The 25,592-nt window shown below is 40.1% G+C and overlaps 2 protein-coding genes across 9 annotated transcripts in view; one reads left to right on the top strand and one right to left on the bottom strand.

Annotated features, from left to right (window-relative positions):
- LOC146695175 (uncharacterized) overlaps nucleotides 1–25,592 on the top strand; it is a 38,780-nt gene that overhangs the window by 4,604 nt on the left and 8,584 nt on the right. Inside the window, exon 3 of one of the 8 annotated variants that reach the window (XM_085477099.1) lies at nucleotides 7,080–7,143. The exons of the other annotated variants lie outside the window; for them this stretch is intronic. Coding sequence (XP_085333225.1) covers nucleotides 7,080–7,129 — 50 coding nt within the window. The 3' untranslated portion in view covers nucleotides 7,130–7,143. Of the gene's footprint in view, nucleotides 1–7,079; nucleotides 7,144–25,592 lie in introns of those variants that run through there. 8 annotated transcript variants of the gene reach the window in all.
- LOC146695176 (contactin-associated protein-like 4) overlaps nucleotides 1–25,592 on the bottom strand; it is an 89,304-nt gene that overhangs the window by 59,551 nt on the left and 4,161 nt on the right. The window contains exon 2 of the mRNA XM_085477092.1: nucleotides 7,064–7,174. Within this exon, the coding sequence (XP_085333218.1) occupies nucleotides 7,064–7,174 (111 nt within the window). The remainder of the gene's footprint in view (nucleotides 1–7,063; nucleotides 7,175–25,592) is intronic.

Genomic DNA, 25,592 nt, shown 5'->3' with positions numbered 1-25,592 from the left:
GCAGCAATTTCTGTGTGTAGCAATTGAAGCTTTCAGGTTGAACAGATCAGAATTAACGTATTGGGTGAGAGAGAGAGGACCCAAACACAGGACACATAAGCAGGTTTTAAAAAGAAAAGTGAATTGTTGAGTTTTTGGCTCTACAAAAGTCCAACATGATCTGACAAAGAGAATGCATGCACACATGGAGGACATACATGGGGACGTACATGGGGCAGGTGGAAAAAATTAAGTCAGGACAGACAAACCCAAAGACTGGGGCACTACTGTAAACAAACCACGAGTGCTCTTTTAGCAACTCACTGGTTTTATTCATATGATTCATATCATATGACTGGACTTTGACAGCCCTGTTTCCGTGTATATTCAAAAGAAGGTATAATATCTTATCACATGTTGTGAAATGAATTAAAAGTAGTCATAAATGTAAAAAATATCATTAATACTATTATATGTCATAAAGTAGAGATGTAGTTGGGCGATGAACAAAACTATTTATGATCCGATTGCATCAAACATCATAATTAATTGACACTTTAAAATATTTGATCCAAGTCAAACAGGTCTCATTTTGTTACATTTTGTTTGCTTTGACTCCTCTCCTTTTGCATCTTTTCCTCGCCTCCTCTGATCCCATCTCTAATGGGAGGAATAAAGGCAGGAATAGAGGATATGCTACTTGGGAACTGATAAGGGGGAGAATGAAACAATAAGAATTTAGACAAATATAAAAGCAAACAGTAAAATCTAAACAAGAACCAAAACTTAATAAAAAGTAAACAAGAACCCGGGACTGTGAAGGTTTGGTTTAATATTTGTGACAGTTTCACTGGTTGCAGCGTTTGCTGGTGTCCATGCTGGACACTGGAGAAAAAAAATGATATCATGAAGGTAGGTGATATGACAAGATTAGCATTCTTATGACTATTGTTACTATTACAGTAAAAACAACAGTAATCATTATTTCATTACTTCTGAGATTTCACAGTATATGTTGATATGGCAAGCTACAGTAGGATAAACTTTTCTTCTTCTTGGATGAGATCTGTTTTCAGTGCACCCCTGCATTTACTCTCATCTAATTTAAGTACTCCTGATTAGCCTGCAGTTCACACAGAATTACATGGCTGAATAGGTTGTGCACGTTTCTAAATGTTAAAGCAGTTTTTCTGATTTGATTTTGGTGGGAAATCAGTTAATGTTTAAACAGTTTGTTTCCTTCAGCTCATTTTTATTTATTTATTTTTTAGAAATCATAGAAATAATAAACACATGGTAGCTCCATTTTATTTTTCCAATAATTTGTTCCCAAATATTTAAATTAAATTTGCAAAAAAATAATAAACAAAATACAGTAAAATAAGGAAACAATAACTGTTTTAGGATATGAAGAAGGCCAGTTAGAGGTTTAGGCAACATTTGCATAATCATGGTTGCTCACAGGCTAATGCTGGGGTTAACAGTGCAACAAGACTGATGCGCAGTGATTCGAAGCAAAATTAGCAATCCATTTCTCTTAAACATCTGTGTTGTTCCATACGAGTCTGCTAAATGTGCTGGTAAATTAACTCTGAATAAGGTGGCTCCTTAGAGAATAACTATAGAGTATGAGGAGTGTTAGCAGCAGCTGGAGGAGACGTAAATGAACAGAAGCTGCTGATTTATTCACTGATTTCTTTGGAGAACAGTTGGGACTTTAAAATAAAAGCAGCTCTGGTTAATTAATCTGTTAACATGGACAAATTTTGGATTCTTTCTAGTTTTTGTGTTAATACTTTCAAAACGAAATGCAATCTGTTAAGGAATCCATAGTAATTCAGCTTTAGATTTAGAAAACTAATAAGGCTTTGTAACCTTAATGATCCCAGCTGTTAGTGCAAGAGATAAGTAAATGAAGCATTTCTTATTATTAGCAATAACTTAAATCCTCACTGATACTAAACAGTAGAGCCTGCAAGATTCTGTATTAGCAAACGGTTAAACCTCTCAGCTCAGAGGCTCCATACTGTCTCATGTTTAAAACATATTGTACACTTTGCATGCAAATCAGCTGTATCTTGCTGTGCATGTGTATATACCAATCAATATGAGTAAGGCCCTATGGTGGGTAACATATTTCCCTAACAAGTGAAACTTCACTAACTTGCGGGTTGCATCACGAAGGATATCCAGTGTAACAATATGCCAAAACAAAATGTGGAGCCAAATTAAGTACCATAGAGTGACACAGTACACATGTACAGGCAAAATGAGTGCTCTGATTTAGAAATGGTAGTTTCTTGTTTGCACAAAATCTGACGCACATCATTAGCTTCAGTTTCGTTTTTATTCCAAGTTTTATTCTATCTTCATCTCCTTGGTGATTTATTTTTAGCCGTGCGGGGAAAAAAAAAAGAAAAACTAACTGATGTTGTTCAGATGTACTTAATCTTCCTTCAGAAGCAACACATCTTCTGTTATGCAGATCAAACTCGGATCCGTAAACAAACGGAACAGGTTGACAGAAGTGGAGAAACACAGTGGGTGTGTTTGCTCACAGCTTTTGCCATCAAACACACCGAGGAAACAGAAACCTGCAGGCTGCGCTTCCTGCTGTCTGTTAGGTGGTGAAAATCATTCACATCCTGAGTTGTGTCAAAGACAAAGACATCAAATTTCCTTTTTGATTTATGTCTCTGGTTTGAGTGTAAAGCAGCCAAATGATGGTGACTGATGCACCAAAATTTTTTCCCAGTGACCACGTAGCCACACATTCAGTTGTTGACCTCTATCTTCTAATGTGTTTGCAAAATATTCTCTTTGCCGATTAGTCAAATCACAAGGTGTCAGTTGATGTGAATCCAGCTGAAATGTGTCTTTAATGTTGCATGCTGCACCATCAGACGCGCTGCTGCACCATCAGAGCAGAAACAAAGGAGAGCTTCCCTCTACATCTGCTCAAGGAAAACACTGGAGAGTTAAAAAAATGACAATGATGCAGCAATAATTTATTAATGTTAAACTTCTAAATTTTATATGTGAATACTTGTGAGTATAGCAGAGGGAGGGATAGAATAGTTAAACTATTGTAACACTCTTTGGCTTAACTACATCACCAACCTTGCCTGTTACCTTTGAGCCTGTTTCCTGAGATGACGAGTAGATGTCATGAAAAATTTTAATCTAAAACAACAAAATGTTGGTAAATGCCAATGAGATGGCAGGATCCTGGGGTTCTGAAGTGCATACATCTGGTTTAAAGACAGCTACCTCTGAGGCGTGTTCAGGAAATTCGCTCAACCCACCAGTGGAATTAAAGAGTGAAAATGAGAATGTTTATCTACAATAAAATCTATACATCTGCGTGAAGAGGATACATTTTAAAAAGTTATGACTTGATCAGAGTGGAAAGGATTCCCATAGCTGGTTACATTTTGCATCAGTGTCCCAATTCTGGTCAAATAACAGTATTTAATAAGATGGAAAAGTTATTGATTTGAATAAGCAGATAAATAAATAAATGATTGCATCCACTCTATTTTTCATCATAGGATTCAGTGGTGAGTCACAGAAATATGAAAAGGTTTCAGAAGCTTTCAAATCCATTATTTGATTTTTATTAGCTTTAAGAAATATATAATATCTTTGACAGAATAGGAGAACGCTCTATGAATCTATTTTGGAGGATCGCACCTTCTATTTTAAAAGTCTTGCAAGCCCAGGATTCCTTTTATACTAGAAGGCACCGGTGAAAGCACAGACTGAAATATGAGCATTGAAAATGTCACTTATAATACTTCTTCAAAAAGAGGGGAGGAATATACTAAATTCCTAATATATGAAGTTTCCTATACCTCTGTAACTCTGTGTCATATAGTTTTATATTCAGTTTATGTTATTGTTTTTCTTTGTTTTGTAGGTTTTCTTTAATATTCTTGGGTTTTTGAATTCCTTTTATTTTGCATCAAGTCCATCATCATTCTGTGTTTAGTCTTTAGGATTTGTAGTTTTTAGTTCTCACTACTTTTGTATTCTATTTTCTGTTAGTGTTCAGTTATATTTAAGCCTTTGTGCTTTCGTTTATTCCAAGCTTGTATATGTTTGTATCTTATCAATTGGTTGTCTCTATGTTACATGTTTATATGTTATGTTACTTCCTGTCTTATTTTGATAGTCATTTGTGTTTTGTTCCTTACTTTTACTTGCCCATAGTCACGTCCAAATTCGTGGGCTGCATCCTCCTGAGGACCCAGCCTTTGCGGTCTACGTGGGCCGGGTCCTCAGAAGGTCAGGTAGACCGGAAGTAAACGGCTGTGACGGTCTAGCCTTCAGATCTGCGTCACCGCTGTCTCGGTGGAGTTTAATAAACTCAGCTGTCTGCTCCTTCCTATCTAAAATATAACAGGACAGTGGTGTAAATTCTCGACCATCTCTCACTTCTGTTTAATCGGTTTTCTGTTTGATGTTTATTCAGCTGTGTGAAAACCACCCGGGGGATTAAAAAAGTTTTTTTTATCAAATCTAATCTAATGACTTTAATCTCAATCAAACCGATTTACTCACGAACAAATTAAACACTGAAAAAAGCCCAACAATAACATTTTTAGGTTGTCTAAGTGACTTATAAATTACGTTTAACCTGAGTAGCGAAAGAATGCGGTGATCTGAAAATGATGTGCCGGGAGTTGTGCCGTTCTCGGTGGCTTCAGTGACCCTCGAGCTTCCGGCTAGCTATCAAGCTGGTGGATAACAGACGTCTCCGAAGACGTTTTGCAAACATGTGATATCTTGATAAACTGAGCATATTTGAAGTTTACACAGCTACATTCTCGCCTGAAAATATGTTAAAAGTTTATTTTGTGACCCAGAAAGAGTAATAAGAGTAATTTTAAAACTTAGTACCTGTCATGATCCGGAGTCTGTGACTCCGTGTTTATGTTTTAGTTTATTATTATTATTCTGTGGTTTTGGTTACCTTGGGTGTTTGTACTCTTCTGTTTCATGGTTCATGTTCCTATGTTCTGTGTCCCCCAGTCTGTGTTAAGGTTGTGGGTTATGTCATTACGTGTATGTGTTTCCTGTTTTACTTTGAAGATCCGTGTCTGATCTCAGTGTGTTCACTTTACTTTTCCCCTGTCTCGTCAGGCCGGATTACTCCCAGCTGTGCCCTCCTTTTGTGTCTCATTCCCTCGTTATCCTTCTGTGTATTTAAATCTTGTGTCTGCCTCTGTTAGTTGCTGGTTCGTCTGCGTTTCTCCCGCTATCATCCTGTGTGGTTTTTCCCTATGTTCTCCTCCTCGTCGTCGTCGTCTCCGTCTCCCTGTATCTCGGTTTCTTGTCTCAAAATTTCAGGTTTGTTTTTCCTTAGTTGTTCCCAGTTTAGGCTTTCTTAGTTTTAAGCTCACCCTCACCATCTCTGTTTGTGTCTACTTTTGCTAAATAAACTCACTTGCACCAGAGCTGCCGCATCTTGGGTCCTAAATAATTCACACACGGAATTGGTTGAGCCGCGCTATGAATTCTGGGATATGGTAGGCCACGAAGGACACACCAACCCATCCTTCAAATTCGGGGAAAATGAGGATGCATTTGTCGGCTGCATTTGAGTCTACGAAGTTGGACAGCCTTCGTCGCATCGCTGTGACGTAATTGGCCTACAAATGCGGCCTCAGGAGGATGCAGCCCGTGAATTTGGACACCCCCTCATGTCTCATTTTCAGACTTGGTTCAGCTGTGTCTTGTTCCCCTGGTGTTTCCACTCTGTCCTAATTAACTTAGTGTATAAATAGCCATATATTTCCTCTGACCTCTGTTAGATTTTTTTTTTTTGTGTCCCTTGCTTGGTTGTTGTCGTCCCTCATGTTTGCTGGGTGACTTTTGATTCTGCTGTTTATATTTGTTTTTTGGATTTGTGACTGACTTCTATAATCCAACTAACTTAGGTTCAGGTTGTTTATTAAGTTTTGCATTGAAACCTCTTAATTTTTGTCCCTTTTCCACCACTTACAACACTGGTTATATTCTAGTCCATGCATTTCTAACTTCTAGCCTATACATAATAATTTCTTGTTATTAGCTTATTCTCAAAGCTCCCAGTGAAGTTATTCAGTTGAGTTTAAAAACCACACTGAGAGCACTAACAGGGAGGAGGGAGAGAGATCATATTTCTCCTAAATGTCAATGCCAGATTTAATTTGTGAGTAGAAGGGATTCAAACTCTTGAATGATCAGCCCATAATATTTAGTCATAGTACATCATTCTCAAACTGCAGGCTTACTTGCAGGAGTTTCCAAAAATAAAATGGGAGGCTGAACTTTTAGCTATTGGTCTACTCTGCTGTGAAAACTATTCCTAGTTTGAGTTCAGGAAATTAGGCTTAAAACTTCTTGATTGAGTTTATAGTTAGGGCTGGGTCAAGTTGCAATAGACTGAAACTTCAGTGGGACTCTCAATGACTCTCAATTTTTATTTATTTATTTTTTTAAACTCTGCATGCAATCTCTGCCACAACTGCATGTCATTACCTTTTGTCTACTGTCCTGTACAGAGGTATTGCTTTTCTTTCCTTTCTTTACCCCTAAGCCTCCAGTGTGTGGGAGGGAGATGACTGCTGCTACTTGAGCCTTGGTTATTTCAGAGCTATCTTGCTCCCAAGCATCATGCTGTCCTTGTGCAAAAAGGACTGTTAAATCATTGGCATTAACTCTCTAATATTGTAGGTGTTAAGGGGCTTTTTACCATAATATAAGTGTTTGTGAATCTGTGCTATATAGAAAAACTAAACTTTAGTTTATCTAGCTTCTTAACAACAGCTCCTTTTAGAGTTATGCCCTCCAATTTCATATTGACAGTTGTACATGGGTTGCTGAAACACAGCAGTGGATGGAGTTGCTAAAATCTGCAGAATCGCTCATATCACACAGTTTCACACTTTCGTTTGAGTAAGTATTAATATGAAAAGTAATGCCTACCTTGTGCCCTAAGAACAACACTTAGGAGAATCCATGTGGAAAGCTAATGGAGTTTGATTTATTGATCAAAAACATTTCAGCCAAGACAAATGCAGTAATTACTGTTACTCACCTTCTCTCCGGTTCAGCTTGGCAAAGCCGGGTCCATGGCTGCCGGATAATTGTGATGAGCTCCTGAACGATGATGGTGGCAGGTTGGATACTAGCGGACTGTGACACACCTCTGAGAATCAGAGAACACATAATTTAAAACAATAGGTGAGCATACACCTCGTCATTGTTGCAAATGTTAAACAACAATAGAGATTAATGTTCATGATTAGCTTTAAGCTGTGTAGTGTTCTCGCCATCTGACAAAACACATTCATTTAACATAATGGCCAACAGTGGAGTGGATCAGTCATGTCATGTGAGGCTACTCATACTGTCTAATTCTTATTGACTATATTAAATTGATGCCGAGTGTGGTACGATACAACATTTAGCCTTTCTTTCAATTTACAGACTCAGCAGCATCTTTCAGCTTTATCAGTTTCTCCAAGGATTACATGAATATACATAATTACATTTTTACGTTCATTTAAAAAAACACTGCAAGCATAAGTTCAAGGCAACATTTTGTCAGTTATAAGCAATAAAGAAAAGAAATATGCAGATTTTTGTGCATTCATGTCTGTTAAACAGTTATTTAACAAACTAAAATGTTCAGTAATCCGCTGAAGTGACTTGAGGATTGGACTTCAGCTAAATCCTCCTGCTAGATGATCTTTGTGGCCGGGAGCCAAATATCTTAGAGAGCTTGGAGAGAGAGATATCTCTTGGTGAGATTATATAAATGAAGCATCTTAAGCTTTGTTTAGTCAAGATTTAATCAGACTTTGCCTTCCTGCTTTGATATTGGATTTCTGCCTGTTCTGGGAAATTAGACAGAAAGTTTGACTTTGCTTTCACTTTCATCATTTTAATTGTGCTTAAACAACACGGTACAGCGATTTTTGCAATGTAAAAAGTAAAGCATTAAAAATCAAGTACAAAATTACTCTGGATTATAAACAAAAGTACTGACATTAAGGATAAAAATGATCAGAAGCTAAATACAATTGAACTTTTTGATAAAGCGTAAAAGGCATTTGTGTGTTTACACAGTTTAAAGATTATTTGCATAAAATGTTTTGGTTTTTTTTTAAGATTCTACTCTGAAAGATCTACATCTGTGCACTTCATCTCCAAACAAAAGCACCTGTGTCTGGCAGCTGATAAAGGGGAGCAACTTAAAGAGAATGCATAATTATAAAAATCTACTAATGTCTCCTTGATACTTGAAAGGACTTCCACAATTGTCTACAGTCAGGTGTTCCTGTTCCTATGACAATTGATGATTTGCAATATATTTTTAGTTTTTCACCCCACCCCTTCCTGAATGAAAGTGCCATCTAGTCTATCTTTTCAATTATCAACTGAGAGAGGTGAAGCTGACAGCTGCATTTTTCATCCCCTTTCAATGTGTATGAAAAAGACACTTAGAGTCTGGACTTGAAAATTAAGGTGTAAACAGATCTTCTTTCGGTGAAACACCGAAGATTAAAACCGTATATATGTTTAGGCATACCATGGTGTTTGTGCCATTGCCTACACGAAACAAAATACCTATATAGATTTCCAAGAATGCCAAGGTTGGAAATTAATATGAAAGAGAGGTATAATGTGTACTGTTTGTGGTTTTGTGTGTCTAAAATTATGCAAAGATAAGAAATAAAGTTTTCATGAGTAAGAGATCATTTGATTCTTTAAGCGGAGAAGTTATTATGTAGTCGGTTCTCATTTCTGTGTTGCTGTCAAAGCTAATTTTGAATACAAGGTGTCCTTTAGCGGCAGGGTGTAGCGACAGTAGTGAGATGGATAGCTCACTTCCAACTAGTCACATATGGGTGCTCATACGTCACGCTTTCCTGATTTTTTTCAAACATTTATTTAAGTTAAACCAGACCATGTAGTTTTAGTTAGTTTTAAGTAAAAAAAGAAACTTGCAACACAAATGTCCAAACAGGACATTAACCACAACACCCTGCTAACTTCCAAATCTAGACCTTGTGCCTTAAAACACAACTGTTTTAATTTCTCAGGAAAAATATTGCTGCATTAAGTGCATCAAGGACTAAAAGCAAAGGTGACATTCTACATAGTGAGACAGGTATTTCACAAATAGGCAGAATGTGATGATGCAGGATGACTAGGCGTTGGTTGTATTTCCAGCAAACATATGTGATAAAGATATAATTCAAAACTGCAATAATAATAATCAGTATCTTTGAATATATTGTTCGAACTCCTATGAAACATTATAATACAAGATATTTCAGGCATTCTTGAATGTCAACATTTTAATGATTTAAAATATATTTGAAATTTCTCGTGTCCATTTAAAAAGAAATTTAAAGAGAACTTCGAGACCTTGTTCTTATTTATTTTGTTCAGTGTCCAGTTATTCATTTATTACATATTTGAAATGCAGCTGTTTGTGGGTTGAAATTAAAGACCTTCACTGAGTTCACCTATGCACATTTAGCAACAGAAAGCACAGGATAAAGTCATAGGCTGAGGAGTGCAATGCTTCTGAAACTGGACCACATTTCCTGGTTCCACTTCTTAAAAAGGGTGACCACTGTCCGGTGTCAATACAGAGGCACTATCCCTAACGTCTATCTGACGCTGCAGAGGTGTGTCAGTCAACTTTAAGAAACCCAAAGCAAAGCTTTGTCACTTTTTGACTGCTTCAGTGACCTCGGCCACCCTGATAAGCGAGTCATCCCCATCGTCCCCTGCTCTGCTTCCACTTTGAGGATCTCCTCAATTCCTCTCACATTCTTTAAAGTATTCTTTGCAACAACTGACTATAACCTCAGTTAAGGTCAGCACCACTCTGTCCCCACTGTATACACTTTGAAAAGGAGGTTGCTTGCCCTTCTGCAGTTACCTGACGGTTTCTCAGAAGTGCCGTGATGTTGGCTGAAAGTCTTGCTCGATGGCCTACCCAAACTCCTGCTACATCCAAGTTTTTGCTTCACGTACTGCAAGGACCTCACTCCAACTGTCCTTTTTGTACCTGTCAGCTGCCTCCTGAGTGTCACAACCTAACTAAGCCCAATAGAACTTCTTCTTCTGCTGTTTCACACTCATGTATATGAAGCTAAACCTGTGGATTGATAAATGTTGTAATTTTTCCAAATTGGATTCTAATGGTTGTAATACCTTTTAAGGGCTTCTCTTAAGAAAACTTAAGTTTAACTAACTTTAACTATTAGGTCTGCACTCACTCAATCATAACATTTTATAGGTCCAGTAGCTGGTGTTGTTAGCTGTGAAGCTGCATAGACAATCACAGAATTGTGCATAATGAATTAAGCTGGCTCTGAACACTTACTGCTTACTCAACTGGAGCTCAGTTTCTCATGGAAGAGTTAAGACATAAAACAGAGACCACACAGTACAATTAAATTCTCTGGTACTCATTATACTCACTTTTTTGGTTATTTCTTTCCAGATTTATGTTTCCAGCCTTAGCATATTTTTAACACCATGTAGAAGCAGACAGTGTAGGCTCTCAGAGGACTGGGTGTTAGGGCTAGTAATGGAGTGCTAGCTTGACAGGCCTCAGCCTAAATAGTGATATTGTGAATCATTAGCCCTGACAGCTCTTATAATCATAACTCCTGTGACTTTGAGAGTGCTATAAAAAGAGAACCCCTCCCAGTGCTCTGCACGCCCATGGCATGTATGAAATAAATATATATCCAAAAGAATGAACTTTACACACATTCTCTCATGCATCCTGCCATCGTGTTGTGTCACCAAATAGAGTCAACTTTACTCTGTCAGTGAAATAGCAGAAGCATTTATGAGTGGCTTCACCTAAATGAACAAGAGCTGTCAGATTTATTGGTATGGAGCTCCTTAATGATACTGGACTCTCAATACAGTGGTGCTTAATGTCTAACTGACTTTATTTTCTAGCCAGTAATGCCGAGCAAAAAATATTAGAGCCTCAAACTCAAATCTTCCTCAATCCTCCAATAAGAAGGTGCCAGTTAAGCTCACTGGGATGAGGAGGCGGATTCGAGTCCGACCTGTGGCCCTTTGCCGCATGTCATTCCCTCTGCTTTCCTGTCACTCTTCACTGTACCCTTTCAAATAAAGCTGTAAAAAGGCAAAAAATAGGTTTTTAAATAAATCCTCCAACAAAAATTGTAAGTACTTATTGCAAATACAACAGTTTGTTTCAGTAATACATACCAGGAAGTTGTTTCCATTAGCAGGGTAAGAGTTCCGTAGCATGACCACAAACAATAACACCTGTGCTTTTTTACTGCCATTGGAGTTATTAACGTTTTGGTGTAACATACGGACATCCAGAGAAAGAGCTGTCCACTCACCTTTACATTTTCTTTAATCACAGGATACCAAAAGTATACAAAGAAAAAGCAAAGTATTTCTGGGGATAACATTTAATCATTTGGCATATTATTTATTTCGGATTTTGCAATGCCAGGCTGGCTTGCATTGCTTAGGGGCAGATGTTGAAAAAATTACTAGGTGATAAATTATTATACAGATAATAGTGGAGTCTCTGGATCACTGTGAATTATGTGCACCAGAGACCATTTTGCAGTAACATCACACCGGCAGCAATGCCCATTACGATGTTTATATTTCTATTTGTGAGCACCTAGGGACTACTTGTATTGACAAATCTGTCCAAAGAGAGAAAGACAGACTTCTAAACACCTGTTGAAGTACTTAAATCCATCCCTGTGGTACTTCCCACTACAGTTGGGATCTCAGGACTGCATTTTTTCATGATGGCGCGCTTACACAGACCCAATTAAGTATGTGTGTCTTCAGTTGTGTTTTAATTAAAAATAAGCTTCGTAATGTCACGTTTTTGCTAGTGTATATAGGTAGCAGAATGGGGCATTTCATCGGGGAGATCTCTCTTCTGCTCTGACTTGCGTGCCTTCATTCCAGCATGTATCTCTGGCTTGAGACAGGAGCCTGCCTATTGAATAGCTCCTGAGCTGCGACTGAATGCTAAAAAAAATGTTTCCAGTCCTGCCTTGTTATAAACACCTCTGGCATGCTGGTATTGTTTGAAACGGATGCTTATCCACTCAGAAACTGCCGGTCAGTAGCTCAGTTCACTGTCAAACACAGTATCCAGGGCAAGTCATATCTTGCAAAGCGTATTACATCTTTCTTTCTTTTTTTTAAAGAGGCAACATGAGTAGATTTATTTTCAAATACCTAACAATGACACATAATGTCTTAATGCTGATGTTAAGTAGAGTTATATTTGAGGCTGGATATTGTGTTAGACTGTGTTACATTGCTGTTTCTATTGATCGTGTAACACCTTCAGAAATACAGTCACTACTCGCTGACACAAATTTCAGTTTAGCCAGTCATATGGCTCAAAGCATGTAGGCATGTAGACATGTTCAAGACCACCTACTGAAGTTCAAACCGAGCATCTGAATAGGAAAGAAAGGTGATTTTTGTGACTTTGAATATGCCATGGTTATTGGTGACAGATGTGCTCTGAGTATTTCAGAAACTGCTTTGATTTTCCTACACAACCATCTCTTGAGTTCTTGAGACCTTACTCTAGATGAAAATGACTTGTTGTGTGAGAGGAGAAAGCCCAGACTGCTTCAAACTGACAGAAATCCAACAGAGAATCAAATGAAATCGATTGTTATATCCAAGGTATGAAAAAAAGCATGTTTGAATGAACACATCAAACACTGAAGCAGATGGGCTACAGCAGCAGAAGACCACACTGGGTTGCATTCCTGATGGGAAACTGAGGCTACACAAAGAATTTAGTGTAAACAACATGGATCCATGTATCACCGTAGTGGTAAAACGGTGGGGGGAATATTTTCTTGGTATACTTTAGTACCAGTTGGGTATCGTTTTAATGAGTACTGTTGTGTAACCATGTCCATCCCTTTATGACCATATACCCATCTTCTGATGGCTGCTTCCAGCAGGAAAACATTTAATCTAACTCTTAAACTGTCTTCTTGAACATGAGAGTGAGTTCACTGTACAGAAATGGTTTTCACTGTCACCAGATTTCAGTCCAGTAGAGCAATTTTAGAATGTGCTGGATTGCAATAATTGCATTATAGTTGTGCCGCTGACAAATCTGTGGCAGCTGTGGGATGTGTCACATAATAACTTGTACATGTTGACGTGTACAATAAAGCCAACCGGAGTTCTTTGAGTTCGGGAAGATGTTTCACCACTCATCCTACACACGTCTTCAATTCTAAAAAAAAATGAACCACAATCACTGAGGAATTTTCGCAGTTCATTCTTTAAGAGTAACAGATAAAAATAAGTTCACAGAGACAATGTTTTCTTTAGTATGCAAATATAAGGTTCTGGAAATTCTGGTTACAAATAAAATAAAACAGAGACCAGAGAGAAATCAAAGAAGAAAAAGGAAAAGAAATATGTAGAAATGCGCTACGCATTAAATCTCCACTGGGCTCCTGCACTGAGCAGAAACTGTGGCTTCCTCCCCTGGTGGGAGGGCCTGACCCCTGTGTATGGTGCAGAATTCTAACAATATCAAAGCATCTTTGTGCTCATTGCAGGAATATTTAGGGAACAAGACAGGTATAAGTCTTTCATGCTGCTGCAAAACCTTGTGTTCGCTCATGCATGTCCTAGGTACAATCCTTGGCACATTCGCATATAATTTAGGCCAAGGGCAAAGAAAAAAGTAGCAGCTCGGTGAAGCATATTTTCTGACCAAATTTAGATTCAATAAGATTTTGGCAGCATATCAAGAGAGCTGTCTACATTACGAAAATGTTTTCAAGTGAGAAACAGACCTTTACTTGAGATGTGCAGGTGACTGTAATCCTTTGAGTACCAGAGGAGCAATACTCTGCATACACGTTTAACTTCCATCCCATCTGCAGTGACAGAAAACTGAAACCCCTGGTTCCTCAGTGCCGGAAAGGTTACAGAATACGGCAAAACAATGCAAAACGTCACAGACTTCAATTACTGATGAAATATTGGACTCCCAACTACTCACGTAATGCGGCATAGAAATCAAAAGGAACATACTAAAAAAACAAAAACAAGTCATTGCTGGCCGAGCTTGTTGATGGTTCCTGTTTTGCATTTTTGAAATACTGAATATTCAGCTCATCACATTAAGTCTGTCATTTGCTGGAATAACTGGGAGCTACTAGTTAATCATATATGCGTGAAGAGGAAGCCTTTTTTTGTCACAGCATGACATTTTTATTATTATCGTTTTGCAAGTTTTTAGTATTTCCCATTTGAGAAAATAACCAAGAGGCTAATTCCAAAAACTGGATTTTACCAGCAGATAAATTTACAACAGTGCAAAGACAGCACAGCGTGGACTTCTCTTAAGCTGTTGCTATACACCTGAAGCCATTTCATCTTTGTACATTTGTGCGTTAAAGACAGATTGGGTGCATAACTTATATGACAGTTACACCAACTGCCTTAACCTCCATATTTAACTCCATACTTCATTATGGCTTCATGCTACTGCCTCTACCCTGAGGAGTTTATAGAACTATCAACAAAAGATTTTATTTTACAGCGTTCATCTGCCTTTCTTTCTTGTGTCTCATTGTATTGGTTCCTGAACTAGTAATGCACAAGTAGATTAGTCCATATACTAATGATCAGCACTTTTATAGTTGGCAGGGATTCATCGTTACACACAAATACATTTTTAGTAAGGTCTGTTGACACAGGAGAGGATATAAGACTTCCTGTTGGGAGGACATACTTCAAAACTTGATAATATTAGTAATTTCCTAAATTTGGGATAAATTAAGTATATCCCCCTTTAAAAACCAATCCTCAAAGGGTTAATGCTTATTTTGGTTACCACTGACCTTTTCCTGTTTTTTTTAACAAAGTGCACAATATATGTTAGTAGAGATTTAAAACTTTAAAATTCCATTCAATAAGATTCAATGTCTGAAGGTTCACTTAATTTTTTGAGCATGTGAACACAATGTAAACATGTGGATAGACAAAGGAAGTACAACAACAAAAGGAACAAGCCCAAGGAAAATCTTTGGAATATACACTCACCAATCACTGCTAGTATCAGTTTGGACCCCACTTTGCCTTCAGAACTACTTTAACTTTCATGGTATTGATTCAACAAGGTACTGGAAGCATTACTCTGAGAGTTCGGATCATATTGACAAATTTAGTGAGCCTGTGCACATTATAGCCTTAGTTTTCCTTTTCTTAGCACTTGGCACTCGCTGTGGTCTTCTGCGGCTGCTGTAGTTCTTCAGGGTTCGACATGTTGTGCGTTTACAGATAATCTTCTGCACACCTTTGTAACAGTGGTTATTTGAGTTGCTTTTGGCCTCCTATCAGCTTGTCAGTCTGGCTATTCTGCTCTGATCTTTGGCATCATCATGGCATTTTGGCTCAGAGAAGTGCTGCTCATTGGATATTTTTTTATTAGCAATTAGCAATTAGCAATTTCTGAAATCTTCAAACCAAGTCTGTCTGGCATCAGCAACAATTTCACATTCAAAGTCACTTAAATCGTATTTCTTCAACCATCTTGATGCTCGGTTTGGACGTTCACCAGCAGCTGAACAGGGGTACCAGACAAAGGGACCGGTTAGTGTACCTATATCATTAAAATTAAATGGGCTGTAGCAAGCAGTGACCCTAGAACTAGGAAAAGTAAACATGGAAACCAGAAGCCAACGAATACACCAAAAAGCCAACAACATGACAGGATGCAACATTGATGCAACAATAACTGTTATATTTTCTTTTATTTATGAAGAAAAAATTAATTTTGCATGTATTTAGTATTTATTTATTTATTGTCATTGTCAAGAACAATGAAATTGCGTTTGGGGCTTCCATACAACCCAAAAAAAAGAAGAAAATAATAAATAAATACCCCTTAAAACCCAAGTGTACATATTTAACCCAGTGTGACTCCAATGCAATAAGACAATCCTTAGCAATAATGTTCGTAGAAATTCAGACAAAGACCTGAGAAACATGACAAAATACAACAATGCAACCCATTCAATATTATTGTACTGTGAGATATGATATCAGATATGATAGTTATCTATTTAAGAAAGAGGGGGGGGGGGGCAGGAGGGGGAAGAGAATAAAGATATGATGCACCAATGCAGACCAGTTCATTGCTATTAAGAAGTTGGATATGGTTATTGTCCGTGAGAGGGGGGCAGAGAGTTCAGGAGCCTCACAGCCTGTGGATACAGGCTGTTGGCCAGTCTGGATGTTCTGGCCTGTATAGACCTGTACCTTCTCCCTGAGGGCAGCAGATGGAAAAGGTGGCGCGCAGGGTGATGTTGGTCCCGCAGGATACTGTGCACCCTCCTCAGACAGCGAGTGGGGAAGATATTACTGATCTCTGGCAGACTTGTTCCAATAATTCTGCCAGCTTCTTTCACCACCCGCTGGAGTGCTTGCTGATCGGCCTTGGTGCAGCTGGGGAACCACACTAGAAATCCATACGTCAGAACGCTGCTGATGGCACAGTTGTAGAAGTTCAACATCAGAGATCTGGGAATGTGTGCGCTCCGCAGTCTCCTCAGGTAGTAGAGGCGCTGTTGGGCCTTCCGTACAACTGAGGTGATATGGTTGCCCCAGGACAGGTCCTCGGTCACAGTTACCCCCAAGAATTTAAAACTGCTCACCCTCTCCACCGCCTCACTGCCAATGAAGAGAGGCAGATGGTTGTTATGGCCCCTCTTCCGGAAATCTACAATGATCTCCTTGGTCTTTTTGGTGTTTAAGACCAAGTTATTGTCGTGGCACCATGACTCTAGTTGTTGCACCTCTGTCCTATAGTTTGTCTCATCATTGTTGGATATAAGTCCGAGCACTGTAGTGTCATCTGCAAACTTAACAATGAGATTGGACGCGCAGGAGGAAATACAGTCATGGGTGAAGAGAGTGTATAGCAGAGGGCTCAGAACACACCCCTGAGGGGCACCGGTGTTGACCACAAGGGTGGAAGAGGTGTTCTTACCCACTCTGACACTCTGTCTACGGTTAGTGAGGAAGTCCACAATCCAGTTGCACAGAGAGGAGTTAAGTCCCAGTTGGTGGAGTTTGGGACGGAGTTTGTATGGCCGGATGGTATTAAAAGCCGAGCTGTAGTCTACAAAGAGGAGCCGTGCATAGGTGTTCCTGTGTTCCAAGTGCTTCAGTAATGTGTGCAGCACTGTGGCGATCGCATCCTCGGTTGACCGGTTCTCCCTGTATGCAAACTGGTGCGAGTCCAGGGATGGTGGAAAAGCAACTCTGATGTGTTTAATGACCAGTCTCTCCAGGCATTTGGCGGGAATGGGGGTGAGTGCCACAGGTCTGAAATCGTTCAGACATGTGACATTTGACTGTTTTGGGATGGGAACGATGGTTGCTGCTTTGAAACAGGATGGTACCAGTGAACAGGACAACGAGGTGTTATATATAGAGGTGAAGACGTCCGCCAGGTCCGCAGCACAGTCTTTTAGCACCCGGCCCAGCACTCCATCCGGCCCGGCCGCCTTCCTGGTGTTAATGCTCCGGAACACACGCCTCAGCTCATGAGTGCTCAGGACCGGAGCAGGGTCGGTTGAGGGGAGAGGGGACAGGACAGGGTCGGTGTTCTCCCTGTCAAAACGGGCATAAAAGAGATTTAGATCCTCAGCCAGAGTAGAACTGTCGGCTGAGGGTGATGGTGTTCTTCTTTTGTAGTCCGTGATAGCCCTGATGCCCTCCCAGACCTGCCTTGGGTTTGTGTTGTTCTCAAACCTGGCCTCGATACGCCTCCTGTGCTGCTGCTTGGCAGTCTTGATGCCTCTTCTCAGGTTGGCCCTGGCAGCACTGTATGCCTCCTGGTCCCCGGATTTGAAAGCGTTGTTCCTTGTTCGAATAAGTTGTTGAACTCCGTGTGTCATCCAGGGTGGATTATTAGGGAACACACGGAATCGTTTCCAAGTTGTTACATTGTCCACACAGAAACAGATGTAGTCCAAGACAGTGGAGGTGTAACTGTCCAATGCGACACGATTGTCAGTGTCCTGCACCTTGAATACATCCCAGTCTGTGCAGTGGAAACAGTCCTGAAGCATCGGAATAGCGTCCTGCGGCCATGTTCTCACGGTTTTGGTTGTAATCCCAGTGCTCTTGATCTTTTGTGTGTATATTGGGTGTAGCAGAAGGGAGAGATGGTCTGACAGACCCAGGTGGGGATAAGCCTGGGCTCTGTACGCATTCGCCATGTTGGTGTACACCTGGTCCAACGTTCTATCTCCTCTGGTAGCACACTTCACATTACGGTGGAAATTGTGAAGTACAGATTTCAGGTCCGCGTGGTTAAAATCCCCAGCCGCAATAAAGACACTGTCCGGGTGTGCTACCAGGCTGTTATTGATGCTGCTGCTCAATTGTGCTAACGCTAGCTTAGCATTAGCATCTGGTGGAATGTAAACAGCGCAGATGTAAACGGCAGAAAATTCCCGAGGGAGATAGAATGGACGGCACTTTAACACCAACAGTTCTACCTCTGTACTGCACAGTTTTTCCGTTACCGTGACGTTCGTGCACCAAAGGTTGTTAATATAGATGCACAGCCCCCCGCCAGTCTTCTTACCCGAGTCCGCAGACCTGTCGGCTCGATAGGCGGTGCGGCCTGCTAGATCGATAGCCGCATCGGGAATGGCGCTGTCCAGCCAGGTTTCAGTGAAAATCATGCACGAACAGTTATTAAAAGTCCGTCGAGTGGCGATCTGCAGTCGTATTTCATCCAGTTTGTAACGGATTGAACGGGCGTTGGAGAGGAATATGATCGGGAGAGGTGGTTTAAACGGACTAGTCTTTAGCCGTGCCCACAGGCCTCCCCGCTTGCCTCTCTTCTGCCTCCGCTCGCAACGTCTCCTCCTGCGGCTTGCTGTTGCGGGTAGCCCCGGGGGTTGCTTAACGATCTCCGGGGGGATGAGCTACTCGGATGTTAGTTGAAGATCTCCACGGCTTAGTTGTAGTAGATCATCTCTGTTGTATTGAAGTAACCCCAGACTGTGTGAAATAATACACAGTACCACCAAAAGTGCAAAAGTGTAGGAGCTCCGGGCCGCTGCGTCTGTGCGCGCCGCCATCTTAAATCTTTGTCTTGTAATAATGTATTTGTAATTATTTAAGTGTTGCTGCGAAATCTTATTTTCTACACATTAAACTTGAACTGAATTAGGTTACTGATCATATTCTTATATGATTTTTCCTAAATGAAACAATGTTTGCTACTCATTATCTCATCTCAGAGAGACGCATTTATAACCGTGGCTGTCTGCGCCTCTGACAGATTTTATGATTATTACAAACAATTCTCTGCTTGCTTCTGGAAGAAGGATTAGTATGCATGAGAGGGAAGGATGAAAACAATTCAAATGAGATGATGCTAGATTTTAATCAGTGAGAAATATTTATGTCACCAGCTAATTATTATTATGTAAAATGCATAAGTTTTAGCCTATTCATAATTTGGGGTCACAGTAGTTACAGTGGGAGTTTTCTCAGCTGTTTGGTGTAGATTTTTGTCTTTGAATCTTTGCCAGCTGCTGGGATGCTATTCTCAAACTGATTATATAGTGAAGTAACATAAAATGAATGGAACTGAAAGTTTCAGTACTCTGACGGTGCACACTCATCTTTCTCTGCTATTTCTTCAGCCTCGTTTACTGAATCGTTAAATTGCTTGTCAGATATACATTTCTCTTACATCTCAAAGTTTTAGCTTTGACTCAGCTTTATCCCAAGGTGTTCAATATCAGATTATGTTTTGGCATTTCAACCGCTCTCACATTTGCCACGATGCTGCATCTAATCTAATTACAGTGGCAGCTCTGAGTGTGGTAGGTTGCAGAAGATGATTTGCAGTCCAAAGGAATGTGAGGATGACAAAGCATACATGTGGCAAGCTAAATTATTTCTGAATTATGAATACATTACGTTGTCCCTGTTCTTCGTAAAATATGCATGTTAGAGATGACATTCAGCTGTCAGCGACATCCATTAAATCAACCTAAAGTTAATGCATTACAGTCAGGGTAGGTGTAATAAATGACCGGTAAACAATGTACGGTACGTGCAGAATAAATACGTACAACACCAAACACAGAAGGAATACTGCATGCTTACTAATTAAAACTAACAAGTAGAAGTATTATAACAGTACATTATAAATAATAAACTATGACCCAGAAGTACTGTAGAAAGGCTTTTATGTAACTGAGGAGTTCCACATTCTAATTTCTGTGAAGAAATGCATGTAGGTACAACATGTCTATCAGCTAATGAGAGAGATACAGTGCATGAGCTCAGACTTGGAGCAGAATGTCACAGCTGCGTTGGTACAAGGGTAGTATTTTTACAAAAACTGTGAAAATCTTGTTTTTGGGGTCAAGTTGTCAGGGTGTGACTTGGCAGTGTAGCAAAATAGAAATAGACCTTTGTAACATGGGGTTATTATTTGGGGTTAACCCAATTTCTTTTTTCCTAATCCTAACCACAAGCTTAACAAAAAGCAAGTTAAAACAAAAAGAGAGACTTCTTTTTGTTTGTTTGTTTTTTAAATATAATGTGGAGGCCTACATATTTACCCTTCAACGATGTTTTAAGTGAAAAAACTATATCGCAAAACTATCAAGGTCCAACAAACAAAGCCAGTGTCCTTGGAGAAAGGATTTTTACTCACGAACAATCTTCCAATCTTCTTATGAGAACTTTTCTGTTTTTTGCTGTCTTCATTACCATGTCTAATATCCTTTTGTGCAAAGATTGATTTTACGTCCAAATTAAATAAGAATGCACTGAAATTCCTTTTCTTGCTCTAAATGTCACATGATGAGTCTGCATATTTGATTTCACGCAAATTTGATGCAAGATGGCCTTCCTGACACACATCCCTCCCCCGCTGGGAGTGCTCACAAGAATATTTGCTTGTAAGCTGAATGTATTAACCATGACACTATGGAGCCACTCCGCTCATAGCTAATGATGGGATTTTAAATCTGGCTAATCAAACTTTTGAGATCCTTGAGAGTTTTAGAAATCTGAAAAGAATACATCTGGCCCTGAGTTAGGTTTAACATCACTTTATTCTTCTAGTATGTTGGGATTCTCACACTTTGCTCAAGTGATTCTTTACAGCAAGGTTTAAATCTTCAACCAGTAAATTGAAGTTCTCTTCTTATACAAACTAGGACCCACAACAATGCGGTGACCGAACACAATGATCTTAGCAGAGTTTGACAGATTCTTGGACCAGCTACACATGATCTACAGTGATGACAGGACCCTGTGATAAATGAGCGTGTGTTTAGGGAGCCAGAGATTCAGGGGCATTGGCCTTGAGCAAATATCAGTGTGTCACAAACTCAGATGGATGGACCGCACAGGACTGTCAGTTTTATCACTTAACTACTTGTCTCTGGGTTAATAAATCCTGATTCTTGACTGACAGCTCCAAGTTTACTCTGATGGGTGCCGCCGCCGTAACGTGGCCTTGACTTCATCAACTCACATTCATGACTCGCATTCTCTGAACACACATTTTCATAAATGACACTAAAGAAGAAATATGACAAGGGGTTCTCCTTAGCTTCCTCTCACTTTTCTCATCTCTGCTGTCACAAACCAGTGTCTCATGAATCATTCATCACCATCACATCAAAGGCGTAAAGAAATGCACAACACTTTCCTCACTAATGAAATTTGCAGGTTTATGTTTATATCAAAACAGTGAAAAGTAAAAATTTTATCTGGATATTCTATGTGAAATGGACAGTCTGAAATCAAATCGAATCTTGAAGGAAAATCACATATCCAGCATTTCATTAATTACCCACTTTGTCTAGTGTAAATCTCTTTAAAGCTCATTCGACAAAAATCCCTAGTTTTGAATTTGAGCTAAACTTTCACACTCATATTCACACCTACAGCCAATTTGGCATCACCAGTTAATGTAATGTGCGTGTCTTTGTACTGTGGGAAGAAGTCATGGTATCTAGACAGAACCCACACAGGGATGGGGAGAACATCAACATTCACAGTGATGGGGGACAGCCGGGCTGTAGATTCAAACCCAGGACCTTTTGGCTGTGATGCCACATTGCTAATCACTGTCTTGATGTGTTGGACCTATGATGTACTGGTCATCTGCCTAGGGTGTTATTTGATGCCCATTCTGGGAACCCATCAGCTTACATCTTTCTGAGGACTAGGGTGAGAAATTAACATCATAAAATGTGAAAATGTAACATCCAGTGACAAAATAATTACTTCTGATTTTCATTTTATGAATGGAATATACTAACCACTTAAATATTTTACTGGAATTTGGCTTGTGGCAGGTGCTAATTTACCCAGCTCATGCAATTTTCAACCAAATTTAATCATCTTGAGAGTACTGAATAGATTTTATTTTCCAAAATGTGTTTAAAAAACAGACACACACTCTATAGTGCTCGAGGGTTTTTGGTTAAAATCAGTTTTTCATATTTGAACATTAGACTATGTTATGAGCACATAAATGTGCTGTGTCAGAAAATGCATCTTCAGTCTGTTTGTGAACAAAAGAATGTCGGCTTGACCAAACTGTACTTCCTCTTGTGGCCACTTGAGGCTGGCTCCAAAAGTGAGTCAAACCTCATACACTAACTTGAACAACTTGTGCAACTTGAAACAAGGCAACATTTTGAGAAAATAACTCAAAATTTCGAGTTAGCCATTAGAAAATCAGGAAACTCCATAAAATATGTAAATTGGGTAGTGACTGTATCAGTGAGCTAATAATATATATTAAACATGAATACATTGCTGCTATGCTGATAATAAGAACAAGCGATTAAGCTAGTGATATAAAGATTTCATCATTTTTAAAACCCCGCAGAGAGTACTCAAAAGTTGATTCATTCATGACCAGCTGCTTTAGCACCGGTAGCTTAGCTCAAGCACTGATGGTAAACTTTCAGCTCCTGCTTCCAGGTAACAAGGAAATGACATACCTTCACAGAGCTTCCTGATTGGCTGAGCTCACTCTGAGAATGATTGCAGATTAGATGGTGATCCATGAGATGAATCCTCTTGTTCATATTATTCCCAGGTTATTTTAATTTATTTAATAGAAAAGCAATATTTGGTTTTCCTGTATCGATACAATATTGCCAAGCAATTATTGTAGTTAAAGTAGAAGGTGGCTGAAATACTGAAGGTTCACATAGCAGTTTCACGTTAATATGACTGTTTCAGTTCCTGCAATTTAAGTTCATTTTGCATTTGTTTTTTTAAATTATGTACCGGTACATTTTCCTAATTTCTTCTACTGGCATAAATATCCGTGCTTGAGATTAATGTCAGTCTTCTATAAGCTTTAGCCTCCGTGCCTTTGATCATGTTTACGTTTATTAGGCTGAAATATCCTCAGATTTTTGTTTTTTACCCTGTCTGAAAATAAGGTGATCTAAAGGACAAGATCAGAGAGGCTAAGGACAATTACAGGAGGAAGCTGGAGTGGAAACTCCAGCAGAACAGCATGAGAGAGGTGTGGAGGGGCATGAAGACCATCACTGGATTCAGGCCAACCAACAGCAGGGGAGCTGAGGGAGGTGAGAATAGAGCCGACGAGTTGAATCTGTTTTTCAATAGATTCGACACCACAGTGTCTGCTCCCACCCCCACAACCTCACCTGCAGTCAGCCTGGAATCCAGAGCCACACCACTGTGCCAGCCTCTCTCTTCACATGTTGCCTCCTGTGAGATTCCTGACACCCCTCCCCCACCCATCACCTTCACTCAATACCAGGTTGAGATGCAAATGAGGAGACTTCACTCAGGCAAGTCTGCTGGACCAGACGGAGTGAGTCCCCTTGTCCTCAAGGCCTGTGCCCCCCAGCTGTGTGGAGTCTTTCATAAACTGTTTATGCTGAGTCTGAGTCTGCAGAGGGTCCCGGTGATGTGGAAGACATCATGCCTCGTCCCTGTACCAAAGACGCCTCGTCCCAGTGGCCCCCAGGATTACAGGCCCGTGGCACTGACCTCCCACATCATGAAGACCCTGGAAAGGCTCATCCTGGACCAGCTGCGACCCATAGTAAGACCACATCTGGATCCCCTTCAGTTCGCTTATCAGCCTCGTCTCGGAACAGAGGACGCCATCATCTACCTGCTCAATCGTGTCTACACCCATCTGGACCAGCCGGCGAGCACTGTGAGGGTCATGTTTTTTGACTTTTCTAGTGCTTTCAATACCATCAGGCCGACCCTCCTGGGTGATAAGTTAGCAGCGATGCAGGTGGATGCTTCTCTGGTGTCCTGGATTGTTGATTACCTGACAGGAAGACCACAATATGTACGTCTCCCACAGTGTGTGTCTGACAAGGTGATTAGCAACACAGGGGCACCACAGGGGACTGTCCTCTCCCCCTTCCTCTTCACCCTCTACACCACAGACTTCAGCCACTGCACAGAGACCTGCCATCTTCAGAAGTTTTCTGATGACTCTGCGGTGGTTGGATGCATCAGCAGGGATGATGAGACAGAGTACCGGGCTGTGGTCGACTCCTTTGTCACGTGGTGTGAGCAGAATCATCTGCAGCTCAACGTGGCAAAGACCAAGGAACTGATCGTGGACTTCAGGAAGACCAGGAAACACTTGACCCCTGTTTCAATCCAGGGGGTCAGTGTTGACATTGTGGAGGACTATAAATACCTTGGAGTACACATTGACAATAAACTGGACTGGGCTAAAAACACCACAGCACTTTACAGGAAGGGCCAGAGTCGTCTCTATTTTTTGAGGCGACTGAGGTCCTTCAACATCTGCCAGAAAATGCTGAGGATTTTCTATGAGTCTGTGGTGGCCAGTGCGATCCTCTATGCTGTTGCATGCTGGGGGAGCAGGCTGAGGGTCGCAGATGCCAACAGACTTAATAAACTGATCCGTAAGGCCAGCAATGTTGTGGGGATGGAGCTGGACTCCCTCAAGGTGGTGTCGGAGAGGCGGATGCTGTCCAAGATAAAGACAATGTTGGATAACACCTCCCACCCACTCCATGACATGTTGGTCAGTCACAGGAGCTCGTTCAGTGAGAGACTGAGATTACCGAAAAGCACCACTGAACGACACAGGAAATCATTCCTGCCTGTGGCCATCTCCCTGTACAACGCATCCACTTAACACACTGTTTGCTGCTACAACTACACATGTTTCTTTTCCAAATATTTATTTATAAGTGACTTATGTATGTATGTATGTATATATATGTATATATTGTACTATTCTTAGTTAGTGTATTGTCTGTCTTGTCTTAATGTTGGTTTAAAATGGAGCACTGTAACAAAAAATAATTTCCCCCAGGGATCAATAAAGTATTCTGATTCTGATTCTGATTCTGATTAAGGTCACTGGAAACTTTTCTTGTTCTATTGTGTTTTCCCCAGAATCTCCACAAGTGCCTGCACGACATTAACTATAAAAGGAAACTGAACTTAAAGAAGACAACACTTCCTTGTGCTTTTTTGTTTTTACG

Source organism: Copadichromis virginalis, linkage group LG13 (genome assembly GCF_057382275.1).
Source record: "Copadichromis virginalis isolate Kocher_CV1m ecotype Utaka linkage group LG13, C_Virginalis_male_GT1.1, whole genome shotgun sequence".
Lineage (NCBI taxonomy): Eukaryota > Metazoa > Chordata > Actinopteri > Cichliformes > Cichlidae > Copadichromis > Copadichromis virginalis.
The sequence above is the reverse complement of the archived record's forward strand: the minus strand, read 5'-3'. Positions and strand labels throughout refer to the sequence as shown.